The sequence below is a fragment of the Haliaeetus leucocephalus genome, unplaced genomic scaffold (genome assembly GCF_000737465.1).
Source record: "Haliaeetus leucocephalus isolate CR32 unplaced genomic scaffold, Haliaeetus_leucocephalus-4.0 Scaffold915, whole genome shotgun sequence".
NCBI lineage: Eukaryota > Metazoa > Chordata > Aves > Accipitriformes > Accipitridae > Haliaeetus > Haliaeetus leucocephalus.
This window is the reverse complement of record NW_010973351.1, coordinates 4527211-4544794: the sequence shown is the minus strand read 5'-3', so window position 1 is coordinate 4544794 and position 17584 is coordinate 4527211. Positions and strand designations below refer to the sequence as shown.

Below are 17584 nucleotides of genomic sequence, written 5' to 3'. Positions count from 1 at the left end.
CAGGATACGTCACGTGGGGCCAAAGAGGGGCAGGATCACAGCCCTGGAGTAATAAATGGAGTTTGCCACTGGGAAATGGCTTAGCTACTGGTATTCAGCTAGTTGTTTGGGTGGCAGGGGTCAGAGAAGATAACTGGGTGGTTTTGTGGTATATGCTGGTTTATCGGGGCCTCCTATAGCCCCCTTCCCTTCTCCCGTTTTCTAGGTGATAGATGGTGTGTGTCCAACCATTCCTTCACCATAAGCGTTTTGCCGACCCTTCCCAGCGCTTGTGTTAGCCACAGCTCCTTACTGTAAAGGCTGACCATTGCCTGGTCTCTGCCCACTTATTTTTGCAATGTATCTGAGAAGGGTGATCTTCCATACATGACAGGAGGGGAGCTCAAGTGCAGAAGAACTCATCTCTAGTTGCACAGGCAATTTTGTGGCTAAGCGGGGAGCTGAATGAGGATTTCCAAGATTAAGGTGACATCCTATTTTACTGGCTGTAACTCTTAATCCATACCTCGTTAGCAATGAAAGCTTCAGGGATTTCAAACTGAACTGTATGCCATTATTTTTCCACAATATGTGCTATCCTGCAACAGTCTTCTTTCCCTTTCTTCCCCTCAAAATCACAAGACTTTTCTCACTGAGGCCAAGCCTACAAACACCTCCTTAACCCAATCTGACTGCTAAAGCCTTGTGCAAAACAACACAGGTAAGAAGGAAAAAAAGAACGTCCAGCTTGCTCTGAAACTTATTTACAACATAGCAGCAGCTAAAGAATACCGTTATGGCATGCATGAAAAAGCAACCCAGGATGTTCTCCCTTGGAAAGCCTGAGAGTGAAAAATTAAGGCAGGGCAGGGCAGTGAGAGATGCATACGTTAAGCACATTTCCTATCTTGCTTTAGTAATGCTGTATTCTGAATGCAGCAGCACACACTGCTTCCAGTCTTTAACTATCCAGTCAAACATGACTATTAAGCATATTCAGGAGAAAATACAAATGTGAGAAATATACCATGACATGCTGTAGAAAAGACACAGAGGAAAAACAGAGGGCAAACCCAAGGGCAATCAAACGAGAAATGTGCTGCATAAAACAAAGTTAATACAACGCTGAATTCAGAGAGGTGAGAGAACTGCTTTAAGCAACTACTAAAAGAAAAAAACTTAACCTCCTTTCCCCACACGCTGTCAGATTTATGGTTTCTGTTCTTGAAATCTAGTCAGAATAACCAACTTTTGATACTTCCTTGCGTCTAGCTAGCCCAGATGTAATCTAGCTCTCAGATGAAAGATCTGCCAGGGAACAACAAATACACAAAGATGATTGTTAACAAAATCCTTTGCAGGGCAAGTTGACCTGATATCTTATTGCGAAAAGAAACAAAGCAATGGAAACACCAACATAATTTGTATTCAGAGAGAATAGTATGCACAAAGATACCACAGGAACTTGGGATAAGAGTCATACCAATCTTTCTGCCTCTACTTTTGTTCCTAAAGCATTCTATTTGGCTTTATTTTTGGCAGCAACGGCATTATCTTTTGGCCACAAATTACGCTTGAAAAGAATCCCATATTTTAGGTTTCACTTAGGTTTACCTCTGACTGGGAAATTAACTTTTTACAGTCAGGCCATCTAACAGCATTTTTCAGTTGCATGACATCATTACAGGACTTGTGGTGTTTTTCAAACAGGACGTAAGCACTGACCAAGCAGTGAAAATAGCAGCTTAATAGTTAAGAGCACACAAACAAGTAAGAAAACGATAGACTAGCTAACGTTTCACATTCAGACATCTAAAGTTAATCCCCTAAAATAAAGGTTGCATCTGGATGCATAGATATTATCTTTAGAAAACCCTTAACCACGGTTTCCATGAGTGGTGAGTAGCCTCAGAAAACTCCAGAGGTTATTGTGTCTCAGCTACAAAATAAGTAGAAGCTGCAGTGACAAAATCAAAACATGGAGATTTCCTGGGCCGTTCTCTCCTATTTTCTCAGCCTCTCTCAGCTGCATTAATCATGTCAGTTAGGACAAATTTCCTACTTCCATCATATCAATCATTTTGAGTTACCTGAAGAAACTTCAGAGCAGCTAGAGAAAGGTAGGTCAATGTGGATACTTGAGATAAAATAAGGTGCTTCCTCAGGAACGACGTGATTTTTGAAAATTGGTGCAAGCTATGCCAAAACTAGAAAGGTGAAATATTAAACACAGATTACCTGGGCGCCTACTCTAAAAGCAGCTTCCACTTGAGCTTTAAGGATATTGCACTTCATATGGTCAGGTACAGATGAAGGTGACACAGGGGCATGAAGAGTCTTTTCAGATACTTTCTTGTCTTCAACCTGTATTTAATATAAAAGACAAGCACAGTGACATCTATCAGAAAGATAGGTTAACAAAATGTTCAAAGGTCAAATTTTTACTTGTAACGTCTTGATTCAGCAATACTGGATAAAACTTCCCATGTTTGTAGCCTGATAGATACATCTCAGAATAAAAAGTTTTCAAAATATTTAATGACTTGATACTATTTTCAAGACAAGAAAAGCCTCAGGGAAGCCTGAGCGATAGAAGCAAGAAACTGCTGTGGAGTGAAGATACATGGAAAAAGCCCAGCCAGGCCCCCGAGTGGTTGCCCAAACCTGTGATCGCACCGAGGAAGCAAACATTGTCTCAAAATATCCCCCAGCAGGCAGAAGAGGGAAAAGTTCACAACACTCAACTATAGTGAACGTTGGTTTCTTACACCACCTTAAGAATGTAAAGGGGCTTTGCAAATTTAACCAGAAGGATCTGAAGGGATCTCCATGTAATTGCAAGCCAAGCAAAATCTCTTTCATCAGAGAAGAAAAATCCAGGGAGTTTAAACATTGCTGCTGCTGTTTCCCCTTGATGTCAACCCTTTACCTACGCAGTGATCTGGATCAGAAATCTAAAGCCTTAGGACAGCTAGTTTAGTGACCTGTTCAAACATGACCTAAAGGTTTTGTGCCTTGAACAAACTACATCCAGCAGAAATACCAGCATGAATAAACTTCCCATGAAGAAAAGAAAAAAAAAAAATAGAAAAAAAAAAAGGACAACATAATATTAACGTATAAACAAATGGGGTATGAATGAGACCAGGATTGTAAACGTGAACTCTTGAACAATCAAACTGTAACATCTTATATTTTTTTAAAGAAGAATTGGGCAATAGCATAACAGCCATTGTAAACTTTCCTATTCTTCATGGAAGTGAGACCTGAATTACAACCGAGTAACAGCCTAGATTATGCATTCATTTTCCACTCTCATTGCTGCAAAGAGTGAGTGGTTATATACACCCAGACAGAACAGATATGTAATGCTGTCATTCAGATTTCAGCCAAAACAAGTACAAAGCATCAGTAAATCAGATTCAGCGCATCCTTGAGGTTCACCTCTGGCAAAGTATTTCAGGATGGAACCGGTCATTTTTCAGCCACTGAAATTACCGTATGATTAGCCCTTTAAGACCAAAACCTGCCTCCTTTATCCTTCCTTCTGCTCTCCTCCATGGCATCCCACTGGCTGACAGTAACTACAATCTTACTGACTCTTCTCTCAGGTCCACAAACAATCACGGACAAAAGGGAACATCAAGATTCGGGGGACACTTTCTGCAAGTGGAGCAAATCACAAATGCAATTATGTTGCCTGAGGAAACTGTTTTGCAAACACTGGCGAGGGGAAGAGCCAGACCTCTGCAGAACTCTTATTGACACCGCGAGATATTTCTCATGTGTAAGCAAAATCGGTCTGGCAGACTTCTGTATGCCAAATGCCATAGCTGCTAGGTATGATTTTGAATAACTGTCTGTTAAAGGACTGCTCATCATGGGATTTTTTTCTCTGGCAAATTTCTAATAATTCTTACATGTTTATTTGCTGAGCCACATTTACTATTTTTAGTGGAAGATACTTTTTGACTTTTCATTCTCCCCACTTTCTTCCTAAGGGCAGAAGAAAATACTTAAAATGAAAAGTGGCAGCACCTAGCTGGAGCAACTTATGGCACTGTAGTCATCTCTTCAGTCTTGAATATAACGGTAGTTCTGGCAAACATATAAAAAACCCATGAAATATTTGTTTGCCACAGGTGTTTTTTCTGGGGTACTCATGAAGCTGAGAAGTGGAGATACTCACAAGGACAAAATCAACTGTAAAGAAAGCACAACTTTTCTTTCACCAATAGTCTTAGTAGCCACAGTGCACTACTACACACTTTAAAAGGGCCGCTATTATTGTCAACTTTTAAGCGTACTGATTTCTAACAGCAGAAAGAACAACGCACTAAGCAGTGGCATTTCTAAAGGCCATGCAAAATCCCACCTTTGTTTTAACACTGGATACTAATTGAATAGCATTTCAGTCAAGCAAGGTTAAGCAGCTGTATTTTACTAGCTAAATTAAGACAACCGATGCTTGTTTAGGACACAAGCTTGTTTCATAACTCAAAAAGTTCCAAAGTCCCACCCATCTGTTCTTTAGATGAATATGGATATTTTTCAGTCCTTACGTTCTTCCTCCCCTGCCCAATTTCCCCGCATTGACCGAGAGCAAGCTAAAAGCCCTTGGGGCTGTCCTGTAGCTGGGAACCCTCAAAAGGTCTAAATCTGCTGCAGTATTCAGGATTATACCAGATGACTCCACATAACAGAGATTGTCCCCAGCGTGGGATCTGATGTGCAAGTCTCACACGGAGATTCTCATAACTTGAGAGGTCCAAACGCTGATGCTCACTGACCTGGCTGAAAAAGCTGCTCTTGGTGCTGCTGGAGGTTGCAGACTTCTTAGAAGTCATTCCTGGGCATTCCGCTCTGCTTTAGCCCTCGTTTGGGTCACGCTTTAAGGGTTTCACCTTCAAGCAAGCAAAATTTGCTTTGCTTGCACCGCACCAGGAGCAGCAGCACCTTCAGTGACCGCTCACACGCGAGGAGCAGACGTTGCTGCAATCGCTGCTTGGCCTCATCCTGCTCACCAGATGCTGAGCCAGTAGCCCAAGGCCACCACCTCCCCCTGCCCCAGTGGAAATGCTGACTGCACCCAAACCCCATATGGGAGCGCTCAACCTGACCCAGACGCTTCTGAACATATGTGAAAGGTTTCTTTGCCAGCCTGCCTGGGCAACGATGGACTTTTCTGCCACAGTGCAGCGCATCCTGAATCATTACGGAATTCTGCTCTCACCTAGCCGATCAGCTGAGACTATTGCACATAGAGTCAGCGACACTGAAGGTGCAGACTAAAAGGGAACTCAAATCACAGAACAAAGTAGCGCATCCTTACTGCAGACTATTAGCAATTCTAAGCATCTATATCAGTTCGTGTTGTTCCTTAATGCCACTGATCTTTACATATAAGCCCATTCATCGCCCAATTTAACTCCTGAAATACAATTGTCATCAAGAAGGCAAAAGAAAAAAAATGAAATTAAGGACTATACAAAACCACGCAGTACCTTCTACGGTTCATTTCACTAGTTTATAAGAAAATCAAAGATCTAAAACCTGCCTGCATTAGGAATCTCTATATACTATTGCTGCAAGAATGAAAACTGTAATCTACTTTACTTTGCTGAATAATAAAGAAATTTTGCATTTCCAGAATCCTTATCGCGTGCAGCGATGAGTGAAGCATAAAGATAGCAGCTGGGTATTCAAATGTTGTACCAGGTTGGCAGTTATTAAAATTTTATTTTCATTTATAAACTAAGAGCATTCTATGTGGAAGTCATTAGAAAACGAAATGTGGCATAATATTAATGAAAATTCCAATTTTACCATCTCTTATTATGTAATTTCAAAGAATTTCAGATGCCCCTTTCAAGCGAATGTCTGAGAGTCAAACTTGCATATGAAACAAATAATCTTCCTGCTTAAAACTGCAATCTAAGCTCATCCTAAAAGGTTTAGCAATGAGGAAAAAACGTTAAGATACCTGATAACACTCCAATTTTCCATCTCCAGCTCTGCTAGTGCTAAAAAATAGCAATATGTTCACATCACTTTCACCATTGATGCAGAACTTTACTTTTCCAGTGAAGGAGAACACTGGAGAATTGTATATAAATGGGTTTGATAGAAGTGGGTTAAAGAAGCTCAGATATATACACACATAAAACTAGATGCCTTTTTTTCTTCTTATAATTGAGGTCTTATGTTTGCTTTTCTCCTCCCAAACATTTACTTTAAATTCAATTACATTTGCTGATACTAGAACTGAAGGCAGATTTGTACAGTGTTAGATAATGATGACACTGGCTTTGGTTTGCAAAGCTAACTGAATATTAAGTACACGTACAGAATATAAAAATAGTTGCATGAAACACAGCAATACCACTTCTGTACTTAACATTTCTCTTCTCTCTGCTTTAAAAGGTTCATGCTTTGTTCCACATCAAACTGTGTACCAAGAGCAAGATTCACGATCTTTTGCCTCTGTGAATTTATCAATAGCCTCTTCTTAGCCAAACAGTACGTTTAGAATACGTATTTAGCTGGAGACATCTGCACAACAGAATTAATATTTTGTTTAGGAACGCAGGTCTATTCTTCTTTGCTAGTCATCACTACTAGTGGGAGGTAAAATTTTAACGAAGACAACACAGATATATAGGTTCTGAATGCACATTAGCTATGTAAGATCAAACCCTTTTGTTTCCTGGGACTCAACTGCATCTGCAAATGTGCATGAAAATCTACAGACTCTTTCGCCCCCTTTCCACCAGGAGATTTATTGATTTTTTTCCATATGATAGCTAACACCAATTACAAACAGACACCATAATGGTAAGACCTGTATGATTATGTGTTATTATTTGAGGCAAAGTTTGCAAGCAGAAGCTGCATCTTTTATTAGAAAAATATATTTGGAAAAACAAACAAATGAAAAAGCCCGTCATTAAGCTGTCAGATACTCTAGACCTTCCTCAGGTCAACTATCAGTCGGTCTAATGAAAGGTGTAACTCCCAATAAATCTTGTTATGTTTATATCCTTGGAGCAAACCTCTTTAGTTCCTGGTATCAAATTTATTTTATAAAATGCTATTGCTCAATATTATTAGATCCTGCCTCTGTCAGTGCCAAGCTTCATGATAGCCTTACTGGCTCATGGTAGCCACGTTCCCTGGGGTGTACCCTCTGATCAGCGCATCATACAGAACAGTCTCAGATATATCAACAAAGTGAGTTGGGTTTGGGGGTTTTTTTAAACCAGAAATGATTTTTGGAACTGCGGTAGCTTTAGGCTTTGCAGTTGGGCACGGGGCAGGTAGTTCCACGGCTTCTTTGCAAGTGGTATGATTTGCAGTGGTATCAGTCAGTAGCATAACTGGGTAGCCCTGTAATATGGTATTGGCATGTTAGTAAAAGGCCATAAGCTTTGAACAAAGATTGCAAAGCCATTGAGGCTCATCAGGCTTGCTCTGTCTGAACCTTTCTCGATCTGCCTGCAGCTTTATTTCACTAGGTTTAGCTGTAACAGCAATAATTTTATATAGAAAAGAGTAACACAAGCAGTTATTCTTTGTAGAATGAGATATTTATGACTGTACACAATGATGTAGTACAAAGCAACACAGGGCTGGTATGATAACAGAGGCCCTGAGAAATGGAGACAGGCGAGGTGGTGTAGAGGAGTGCAGGCATCGGGTGATAGCGCAAGGGGCACAGGCTGGCCCCACGGTTATAAACAACCTACCAATGGGCAGTTAAAGAAGTGCAGACCTGGAGCTGGACAAAGCTGGTTTTCGGGGCAATGAAGAGAGTGAAGACATAGTATCTAGCACATATATGTAAAAGGCACCATGTGTAGAAAATCTGGGTGTAACGTGAAGATGCAGATCAATGAAGAAAGAGCAAGATGGAAAAGCGTGTTTGCAAATATACAAAAGGACGCAAAGTAGATCCTAGAGCGAGGAAAAAGAAACTGGATGGAACACTGGAACAGGCTCACCATCCCTGGAGATATTTAAAAAGATGTGTAGATGTTGCACTTAGGGATACGGTTTAGTGGTGGACTTGGCAGTGCTAGGTTAACGGTTGGACTCAATGATCTTAAAGGTCTTTTCCAACCTAAATTATTCTATGATTCTATGGCCATCATAACAGCCCCTCTGACCCCACCAGAATGAAATCACCAACCTTAGGACCCAGGGGTGTAGGGGAAGGGTGAGCATAACACCAGAAAAAGGGCTAGAAACGATCTGAACTGTATTAGTATCTTTCTTTTTATGTAATAATTACATCTGGACTAATAATTACTAGACTGCCAAGATTTCAGAAATGTTAACAATACATTCTTGGCTTTATATTATATATATATACACACACACACACACGTGGAGCAAGGGGAGATGGGAGAACATATTTTTCTAATGAAAGGTTTGCAAGAAAGAACATCAGAAATACATTCACAGCTACAACACTTAGGCTTGTCTCTCCTGGAATTAAGGAGTCCGCTAGCACCAAAGGGCATGAAACGCATGTTGAAAGTGACTTTTATCATTCAGTAGGTGGACAGGCATGTCCACTGTACCAAACAGCTCTGGAAAAGAGACTGGACGCATCCAGTCCTCATTCCCATGAGATGAAGTTTGCTGTAGCGGACAATCAAATTAATTAACTGCTGAATCTAATTTTCCCAATTTCTTCTTAATTCTCCTATGGGTTGATTATTAAGCCTAACAAATTCCAGCCCCAAAGCACTTTGCTTGAAAAAATAATAATTAGCAACAGGAAGAGGGGGAGTGAAAGTTGGGGCTCCGCAATAGATGTGGAAACCGTTGCTTTATTTCCAGAAATAGAGCAAATGAAGCAGCTTTGTAACTGCTTCACTGGTTTTGTTTAAGCATAATATTTCAGAGGATGCAAAACTAGGGAATAAAAAGCACTTAGTAGAATAGAAATCAATGAAGTGGTGCAGGAGAGCTGTTAACATTTCATTTTCTTGGCAGAAACTAGACACGCTGACCACTGGCTAAAATCTGTTCGCTGCTGGACTGAGTAGCTAGTTAACTACCATAACCAAAGGAGCTTTAAAGGCCACATTCCCAGCGAAAAACACTTGTCACAGTTCAGGGCTGTTCAATCTTGTCTAACCTGCCCTGCTGCCTTTGTGCCGGGCAATGCTCCACAGCATTTCAGCCCAGGGTTAGCCCAATATTTACGGCATGTCCCTCTCTTTCATCGGAGAAGGCATCTGCTGAGGCGACTCCAGGCTCCGCTTGAAGCTCAAAGACCTGCGGTTTGTTTGTTTTAGCTTTACGAGCTCTGTGTACATGTTTCACTAGGATCTAGGTCAGAAAACAGTGCTTGAAGAAGAAACCACAAGCCAGGGGCCAAAAGAACTTCAGAACGATTTGTTGGTCACAACCCGCAGCCTGTAACGCGAGGGCTTGATCACTAGGTGCTTTCCAGCGGTGACTCTGGGCCTGTTTCAAGAGCACGTACAATTTTCAGATGGCTCAAAATGGCAATTTTAATAAATTTTGAGGGACTCGCCTCCTTTGCATTCACACGGTAACCGCTGTTCGTGGGATTGCTGCCCAGCTCTTAAACCCAAACCCTCTATGACTGCCAGGAGAGGGTTTTCATTAGACAGCCCATGTCTCTAGCCTTGCCTTCTGCTGAGCTTCTGCCAGAAACAAAAGCATTCAGCAGCTCCTGGAGCTCATCGCAAGGCTTTTTCATCAGCTAAACTTTGACTGATGGCAATCTCGCCGCAGCAGACACAGGCTGCGTCTACTGTGCAGCTGCATTTATTGTGAAGCGCTGACTTGCTACGATGCTGGGTTCTGCTAATTAGTCCTTAAATAAATAATCCATCTGACTGTGGACAAGATTCTAGAGCTGTCAGGACAAGCCAAAGAAAACCATTAATTACAGAAGAGCTGAGTTCTCCTTCTGCAGATTTTCAGAGAAGAAGAGTGAGAGGATCAGAGGTCAGGCTTTGCCAGGCAGAGGTTGCAGGGACTCTATTGGGACTACTTGCACAGTATGGTGGAATACAGGACCAAAATGCTTGGAGCTTTCATTTAAAGAAAGAAAAAAGACCATAAATCTACTCATTTTGAGATCACAAGGGTACCACTGAGATTATCTGTTTGGATCTTTTGTGCAACACAGGCTGGACTGGTTTATCCACTTGTGCGCTGTGGTCAACACCGAGAAAGTCCTCTCACTTCTTCACTGTGGCCCTTTATACATACCAAACTGAGCTGTCCATAAGCTAAATAGCGTAGGACAGTGCTTTAAAGCATGTTTTGGACATTGCACCTAAGTGAATGTTCTCAGCTGGGGTTCAGACAGGGTATCAGTAATTACATCTGAACTACAGTGCTCCTCTCACAAGACCTGGGTATTCACTGGATTAATCTGCGAGATGGAGAATTTTCCGTTGGCAAACTATGTCAATGCTTAATTAGCTTTGCCTACAAAAACCCTGTACTTATTACCAGTTAAGAGTATTTCTAGAAGAAGAACTTGGAGAAATGTCCATGGGAAAAAGATGACTTATTTTCCATTTCCCCCCAGTTTGTCTACTTTATGATTTAACTTTTTATCCCCACTCAAATCAACCAGTCAGACAAAATGACAGCTTCTCACAGCTGATAACCAAATAGATTTGGTAAAAAGTCTAAATTATTCCACCTTCATCTGTTCATTCAGCAGTCTCCAAAAGTCACGGCCTAGGTCATTGCCTCATGACCACACTCATAAGGTATGAGGACTGCAGTCCGCAGCTGAACTACACCATCACACCCTGGACGCGGTTCTTCAAGCAAATCTTCATGATGGAAAATCTACTGCATTATGGATTAACTTCAATTAACTACAATATTGAAAAAAATACTCCAAGATTTCACTTTTTATTAGAAACACTAGACTCGCTGATTTTCAGCCTTGACGTCCATCTCCTGGATTCTCTCATCCAGAGAAAAGAAAGATTATGCTATGTAGAAGATATACAGCCCCTTTGTGCTTGTATTTTTGATACACTTTGCCACCTCTCCTTTGATTTTAATTTCTCTAATGCTTGTTGAAATTATATCAATAACGAAAGGCTGTTTGTGAAACCAAGGTGAAGTAATTTAATTGAGTTCTCCCTTGAACTGACAGAAAACTCTCAAAACACCACATTTCTTTTAACAGGTCTGTAGAGTCACTGGGGGGCCAGACCCACCACATTTGAAGCCAGTTGCAATGCTCTCACTGACTTTACTGGGTCCGTCTCAAGACTGATGTGGTTGCAAATGAGAGGTCCAGGTCTCCGTGGTTCTATCCAGACTCAGCTCAAGGCACTGCACAGCGCAGGCACGGTGGATTTTGCCCCACATGGATACAAGGAACCACCGACCTGCTGGCCTCTGATCTCTAGCAGAAACAGCGGGACACGGCTGTTTTGCCACCCTTGCAAAAACTCACTCATAAAACACCCACTAACCTCAGATCCCAGGGGGTTTTTAAGGCGTAATACCGACTCCTCATGTAGAAAAACAAGATTTTTTTTTTTTTATCACTTAAAGTGTTGTTATTTTTTTACAGCTCTGGGCTGCCTGGATGACTAACTCTTCACAACTAAAGTAAAACTACATCATAACATTGTTGCAGCAGCTTCTGAAATTTTAAAAGGCAAAGTTGAAGGAAATGCTAAATCTAAAAACCAAATGCTAGTCCCATAAGGAGATGGTGAGAGGTGATTAAAAAGCAAGCCAGTTGCAGATGAATGTTGATTTGAATTGGAGGTGAAAAAGCAGCAGCTTTTGAATATGAAGTGACAAAGGGGCTCTCTGGCATATATATGTAAAAGTATATATGTATATGCTATACCTTGTTCATGCTGACGTGCAGGGCTGGCCACGGTCCAACCACCTTCACACTCTCCGTTTCTATTTTCTTCAGATGAGAAGTTTCATCATAAAGAAGGGGAAGTCCTGAGCTCAGTTCTAAAAAGATGCCCAAAAGAAAGAAAGAAAGAAAAAACACAGTCTGAAGGGAGGCTACAGAAGAATTGCAGAGCAAGACACTCAACTGCGTTTGAAGAGACAGCAGTCAGCAAACCATCTTCCCTGCAAGACCCTCTAAAATGTTCCATAATTATGCCTGTTGGGTCACGTCATTTTGCCTTTTTCTATTTAGCAAACAATTCCTCGCCCCCCTCCTTCTCACCCATCCCTTCATTTTAGCAGGGCTTTCGCCAGCTTTGGGCTAGATATTTTTCTCCTCACCTCCCCCCTCCAACCCCCCCCAATTTTCTAAAACTCAGTTGACACCAGAGGGATTATTTATGCAGCTAAGGTGCCACTCTCAGAACATGTGATGTGTAAAGAGATCAGAGTATAGCTTTTGGCTTCTCTCAGACATCTTTATTTATATGCTAGCCTCTTCAAGACTGTTGTCAGGAATTTGCTGTGCTTTGTCAACAGAGATTTTGAGCAAGCCACCGACACAGAAAGACAAGGAAAAATATTTTTTGAGGCAGCCCTGAAAGGCCTCTGCCAACATCTTGGGGATGGTGTGGCATATATATGTATATTTGCAAGTACTCTGAGAAGAATGAGCTTCATCATGTGATGATTTAACTAATCTCTGCGTCACCCTGTGTTTCTTTTTGCCATGGATTCTAGGTAATAACAGTTGGGAACAATCTGGTATTCTCTGGAGTCTGATTCAAAGCCCGCTGAAATCAATAAAAACCTTGCACTGACTGCAGATTGGTTTGGATCAGGTTCTTAGCCTGTCCTAAGAATATCAAATATTACTCATTCAGGATCTAATTCTACAGCTGTTTAAATATACATTAAGGGCTTTGCTGACTAGAGACAAACTGCTAAAACCAGCTTATAGGGATAGAAGCAAAAAGCTGTCTCTGGCATTGCTGAAACATTATCAGACCCTGAGGTAATAGCGTCCTAGAAGGGGTTACAATATCAGCGTCGACCTCCCCTTGGTGGTCTCTCATCACAAGTTAGTGATGCCAGAGTTCAGCATTTCTCACACCACAGCCGCTTCTGTGGATATGAGACCGTTGAACTGCCCGATGATACCCAGGAATAAATTAGCACAGCTGCAAGATAAGACACGATGATGTTTTTTGGTTTTTTGAAGAAACACAGTCATTCTATTTTCCTGTTGAGAGAGAACACAGAGGGGGGGAAAGTGCCTTACTTAAATTATTCAGGTTTGCTACAATTTAAAATTGACTTTTAAGCTGGTTTTTTTGTTTAAAGGGAGAGCTCCGGAAAACAAGCTAGCCGGTTTAGCCTTTTAACTCAACCTTGAAAACAGATTAAAAAAAAAAAAAAAAAAAGCCAAAAACCTGAAGTCCTACAAAAGACACACATTTCCTGAGTCAGCGTTAAGTCTTGGCAAAACCAGGCTTTCATTTCAAGCAAGGATCTGGCAGCGCTGTGGTTCTTCAAAGCACTGTTTTCAGCCCGAAACTCAAGTCTGTATTACACCATTCTCTGCTCAGGGTTACACAAGGACTTTTGTAGCGAGCAGTTCAGGAATAAAGGACGTCTTTTTTTTTTTTTAAGTGATAACCTGCAAGCTCAGCCCAGAGTTCCAGAGGCAAGCTGGGCCCCCTCTTCTCATTCATCATTTTCTGTTACAAAAAATTCTGCAAGCTACGTTGGATACTTGTTGGCATCTGCTTTCAGCGATAGTCCCAGCTGCTGCCGGTGGATCTGCTCATGTGCACCTGGTAATAATCCATGCGCAACGTTGCCATGCCAATTAGGCTTAGCAAGCGGCTCACCCTCTCTGTGCGGCACCGTAAGGCTAATTTCTGTTGAATACAGTGGTCCCTGGGAATACATTGGGGGAAGATCTGCTGCATAGAAAGATACGATCTGTCTACGTTAGCTTGGAGGTGAAGGGCAGCATCGCAAATACAATAATCAGGCTGAATGCAGGAAAACAACATCTTCTAAACGTCTTCTGCTGAACTGCCTTCATAAACACACACGTCAGATTTGTTTCACCAGATTTCACTTCTTCCAGTAATTGAAGTAGACAAATTACTCGGAATGTGAAAAATCAGGCAGGTCTGGCCCGGGTTTGTTTTCTGTAACAAAATCCCAGGCTGTGTGTTTGCTGAGAAACATGCACCAGTATTTAAAGGGAACCCTGGCCGGGCATACTGTTGTTTCCCTCTCTCCTGCCCATGCCCTGTGAATTGCGCCAGAATTTTGCCATTTATCAGAATAGGTGTAAGTGGAGGAAAGGCAGACGCTTTCTCCCTCTCTTGACCCGATGCCAGGTACGTATCGGTGGGTCACTCCACGTTCCACTTCAGATGAATTTAAAACCACCTCAGAGCTCAGAGATGAGTCTGGTCCATAGGAACTGGAGTAAATCACGAAATGCCCACGGTCCCTTGGAAAACCACAAGGTAGCTGAACCAAAGCGCTGGTGGGCGCAGCCTCACGGGGAAGTTTCCACTAGGATAGCGTATTCCCCCCATGAGACCTTTTGGCTCTCCAGGCATTCCCACTTGAGATATTTTGGTCACAAGCACCTTCTTCCCCAAAAGCGTTCCCAGGTTAGTGACCACGTACTTCCTAGAAATAATTTCCCAGCTGTGGCCTTTCCACACAGCCTGGAGCCAGACATCAGTCCCCCGTGTCCCCGACGCAGATCCCTGATAGCGTCTCCTCTCTGCTTGAGTTTTTCTTGTCCCACACACTTGCCACGTGTGCCATCCTAGATAGCCGACTGGCAACCAGCACGCTCCTAACCGTTCCAGCATATACACCACGAGCCTTTTCCACAAGCTCTCTGCAAGAGGGTTTTCTCAGCCGAGATAGCCTGAGCAGCATTTTAACGAAGCCATTAAAAACAAACCAAACCAAAACAAGCCCGCTGAGCACCAGCCTCGAAAAGGCACCCAGACCTGTCGCCCCAAACTGCAAATGAATAACTTTGATTCCGTTTTAAGGGAAATGGTCCTATCCATACCACCGCTGCTCTAAGGGCGTAAAGGTGCCGGGTCTGACTGCGGACTGGCCTTTCAAGGGAAATATCAGCTTTGTGCCTTTCAAGGGAAATATCAGCTTTGTGCCTTTCAAGGGAAATATCAGTCTGGTGCCTCCGGCCGGGTGGACAGGTACAGGTCTCCTCAGGGGACCAGCAACGGGTGGCCGTGGGGCAGCATGCCTGCGTTAAGACAAGCCACATTTCATCTCGCAGGTTAACGCTCCCTGGGCAGAAAGAGAACCGCTCCGATGTTTGCCCTTCTGCCTTTCTAAGCTTTATTCTAAGGTTATTTCAGCACGGAGGAGGAGGAGGAGGAAGGCAGCCTAAGAGGAGACACACACAGCTGGAATAAACACCCCGTATGGTGTTTTTTGCCGCTCTTTCATCACCTTCTGGTGGGCACGGCTCGGCGGGACCCACGGCAGGGTTGTGGGGAGCTGGAGACCGGCCGAGGCTTTCCAGCCACGGCAGCCCCACACACCTCCCAGCACGAAGGTACACCAGCGAGGAGCGTACAGTCCACAAAAAGCCGGCACATCTCCTGGAGGTTGCTCCTAAAGGAGTAGCTTCATTGAAAACCCAGCAAGCAACTCGTATGGCTGCTTAGGATTCCTTCCTTAAACGTCTACAACACCTGGCGCTTTTATTTCGTGAGCTTCCCTCCTAAAAACTGTTATTTCCCTCTCCTTGGGAAAGAAAATTAAAGGACATGTTTCTGAAACAAAGTCTGATTAAAGTGCCTACACAGGTAGATGCCTGTGCATTACTGCTGAGGTGGGACAGCCTACAGCCGAGGTCACCCAGCACTGTCCATTACAAGATCCTGGTTTCAGGAATTTTAAAGCTGTCAGATTAACTGCCCAGGCTGACAGTTTCCGTAATGGATGCCTATCTCAGGGTGATTTACAATTATAAAAGGCAAAAACTGGGCAAAGGAAGAACTTCTCATCCCCTTGAGGCAAGGAAAAGAACAGATCCTACCTTGTTTTGCCCATTTTCTGAAATCCTTGCACAGCTTCAGCATCCCACACACTGCAGAGTGCAGAGATTATAAATTTGGAGAGCAAGAAGCAGGATTACTCAGTGGCAGGGATGTTTCTCTTCCAGTTCCTGTGTGGACCTACAAACATTTGGCCAAGCTACGTACCCTTAAAAAAGCCTGTACATGTTCAGCAGTGGAGACTTACACCCAAACTACCCAAAGTTGCATCAGGCTTCTCTCCTCTTTGATTTCTACAAGCCAAGAATTTCTCCGCCGAGCAAGCAAGCATACTGCAGTCGTGGCAGGTAAGGCTGAGCAGGAATTGTCCCCATTACCCAAACTAAGAACAAGACACTGTTTGTCCAGCGCTCCAAAATTTCTGCTGTTTGTGCCCAGACACGAAAGCAAGAGTCAGATCCAAACGATGAGGGCTGAAGGCCAGCTGGGCAGATCAGCAAAATACAGTGGCAGACGAGGATAGGTTTGTGAAACTATACAAATAAATAGTAACGATGAAAAAATAGCCTGTGCCAAGTAGCTAGAGACTCGGTATCTGCGACTAATTGGGTATTTGTTCAGCTATGGAACACCAATCTAACACCAAATCCCGCAACCCTGTAGCAAAGCCAGGGAATTGCAAATCTTGTCTCATTTGCACATACTACAAAGCTAGCAAATAAGAATATGCTTCCTGTTATTCTCTTCAAGGAGAAAATCTGAAACGCGTGTGGTTTTCCTTTCCTTGCCTTTGCCTCCTTGCCAGAGACAAATCTGAAAGCAGCACAGTTACTGAAATGACCTTCATGGCAGTGGACTTACTGTTTGGGTTCGGAACTCCAGAAACAATGTCTTTGCTGTCCGGAGTGAGGGCACCAAAATTCGCATGGTGGTGGTGGTGACGGTGGTGGTGGTGGTGCCTTGCAGGCATTTTTGTGGTATATGGTGCTCCACCATTCTCTTCAATGTTGAACTGATGCAGATCACTGTTGTTCAAGGGATAGCTACAAAATAAATCAGTTCAAATTAGATCGGCAAACAGTAGGACAAACTGTACTTTTGGAGAGACAGAGTGCAAACTTTCTTGGGAAAAAAAGGCAGAGCTTTTCTGTAAATAAAATTTTGAATGAGGTGTATCCCAAATCTTTACAGTTTTCTGTTAACAGGAGACTCATAAGGTGAGGAAAAAGGATGCCTTTGCTTGTTTGGCATGACTTTAAGATCAGAATTATTTTTGATTTTACACCCTATGTAATCTCTGCTAAACTCTTATGCTGAGTCAAATTCTGACTGATTTATGGAATATGATTCTCAAAAACATCAAAATTTGTCCTGCAGGAATTAGCAACTTCACCTGACATAGGAAAGCGGTCAGGCAGCAAACAATAACTCCTTTAAAGAGAAACTGTCAGAAAAGCGGACCAAGGAACAGTCCCAGAATAACGTTACATTCCTGAGAAAGTTCGGGCCTCCAAATTTACGGTGCAAAATAGCTGTACGAAAAATTTGTGACTTGGGAAAAAAGTGGAGAAACATCCCATTGGGAATAAAAGGTTTTACAGGTAACTACATACAAAATAGCACTTGGTCAAAATGGAATC

The 17584-nt window shown here is 42.6% G+C and overlaps 1 protein-coding gene across 1 annotated transcript in view; it reads right to left on the bottom strand.

Moving 5' to 3' along the window:
* The window catches only part of EPB41L4B (erythrocyte membrane protein band 4.1 like 4B), a 195098-nt gene that overhangs the window by 53094 nt on the left and 124420 nt on the right, over positions 1-17584 (bottom strand). Inside the window, exons 20-22 of the mRNA XM_010583595.1 lie at positions 16806-16987; positions 11855-11970; positions 2218-2343 (exon numbers count right to left, since the gene is read on the bottom strand). Of these exons, the coding sequence (XP_010581897.1) occupies positions 2218-2343; positions 11855-11970; positions 16806-16987 (424 nt within the window). The remainder of the gene's footprint in view (positions 1-2217; positions 2344-11854; positions 11971-16805; positions 16988-17584) is intronic.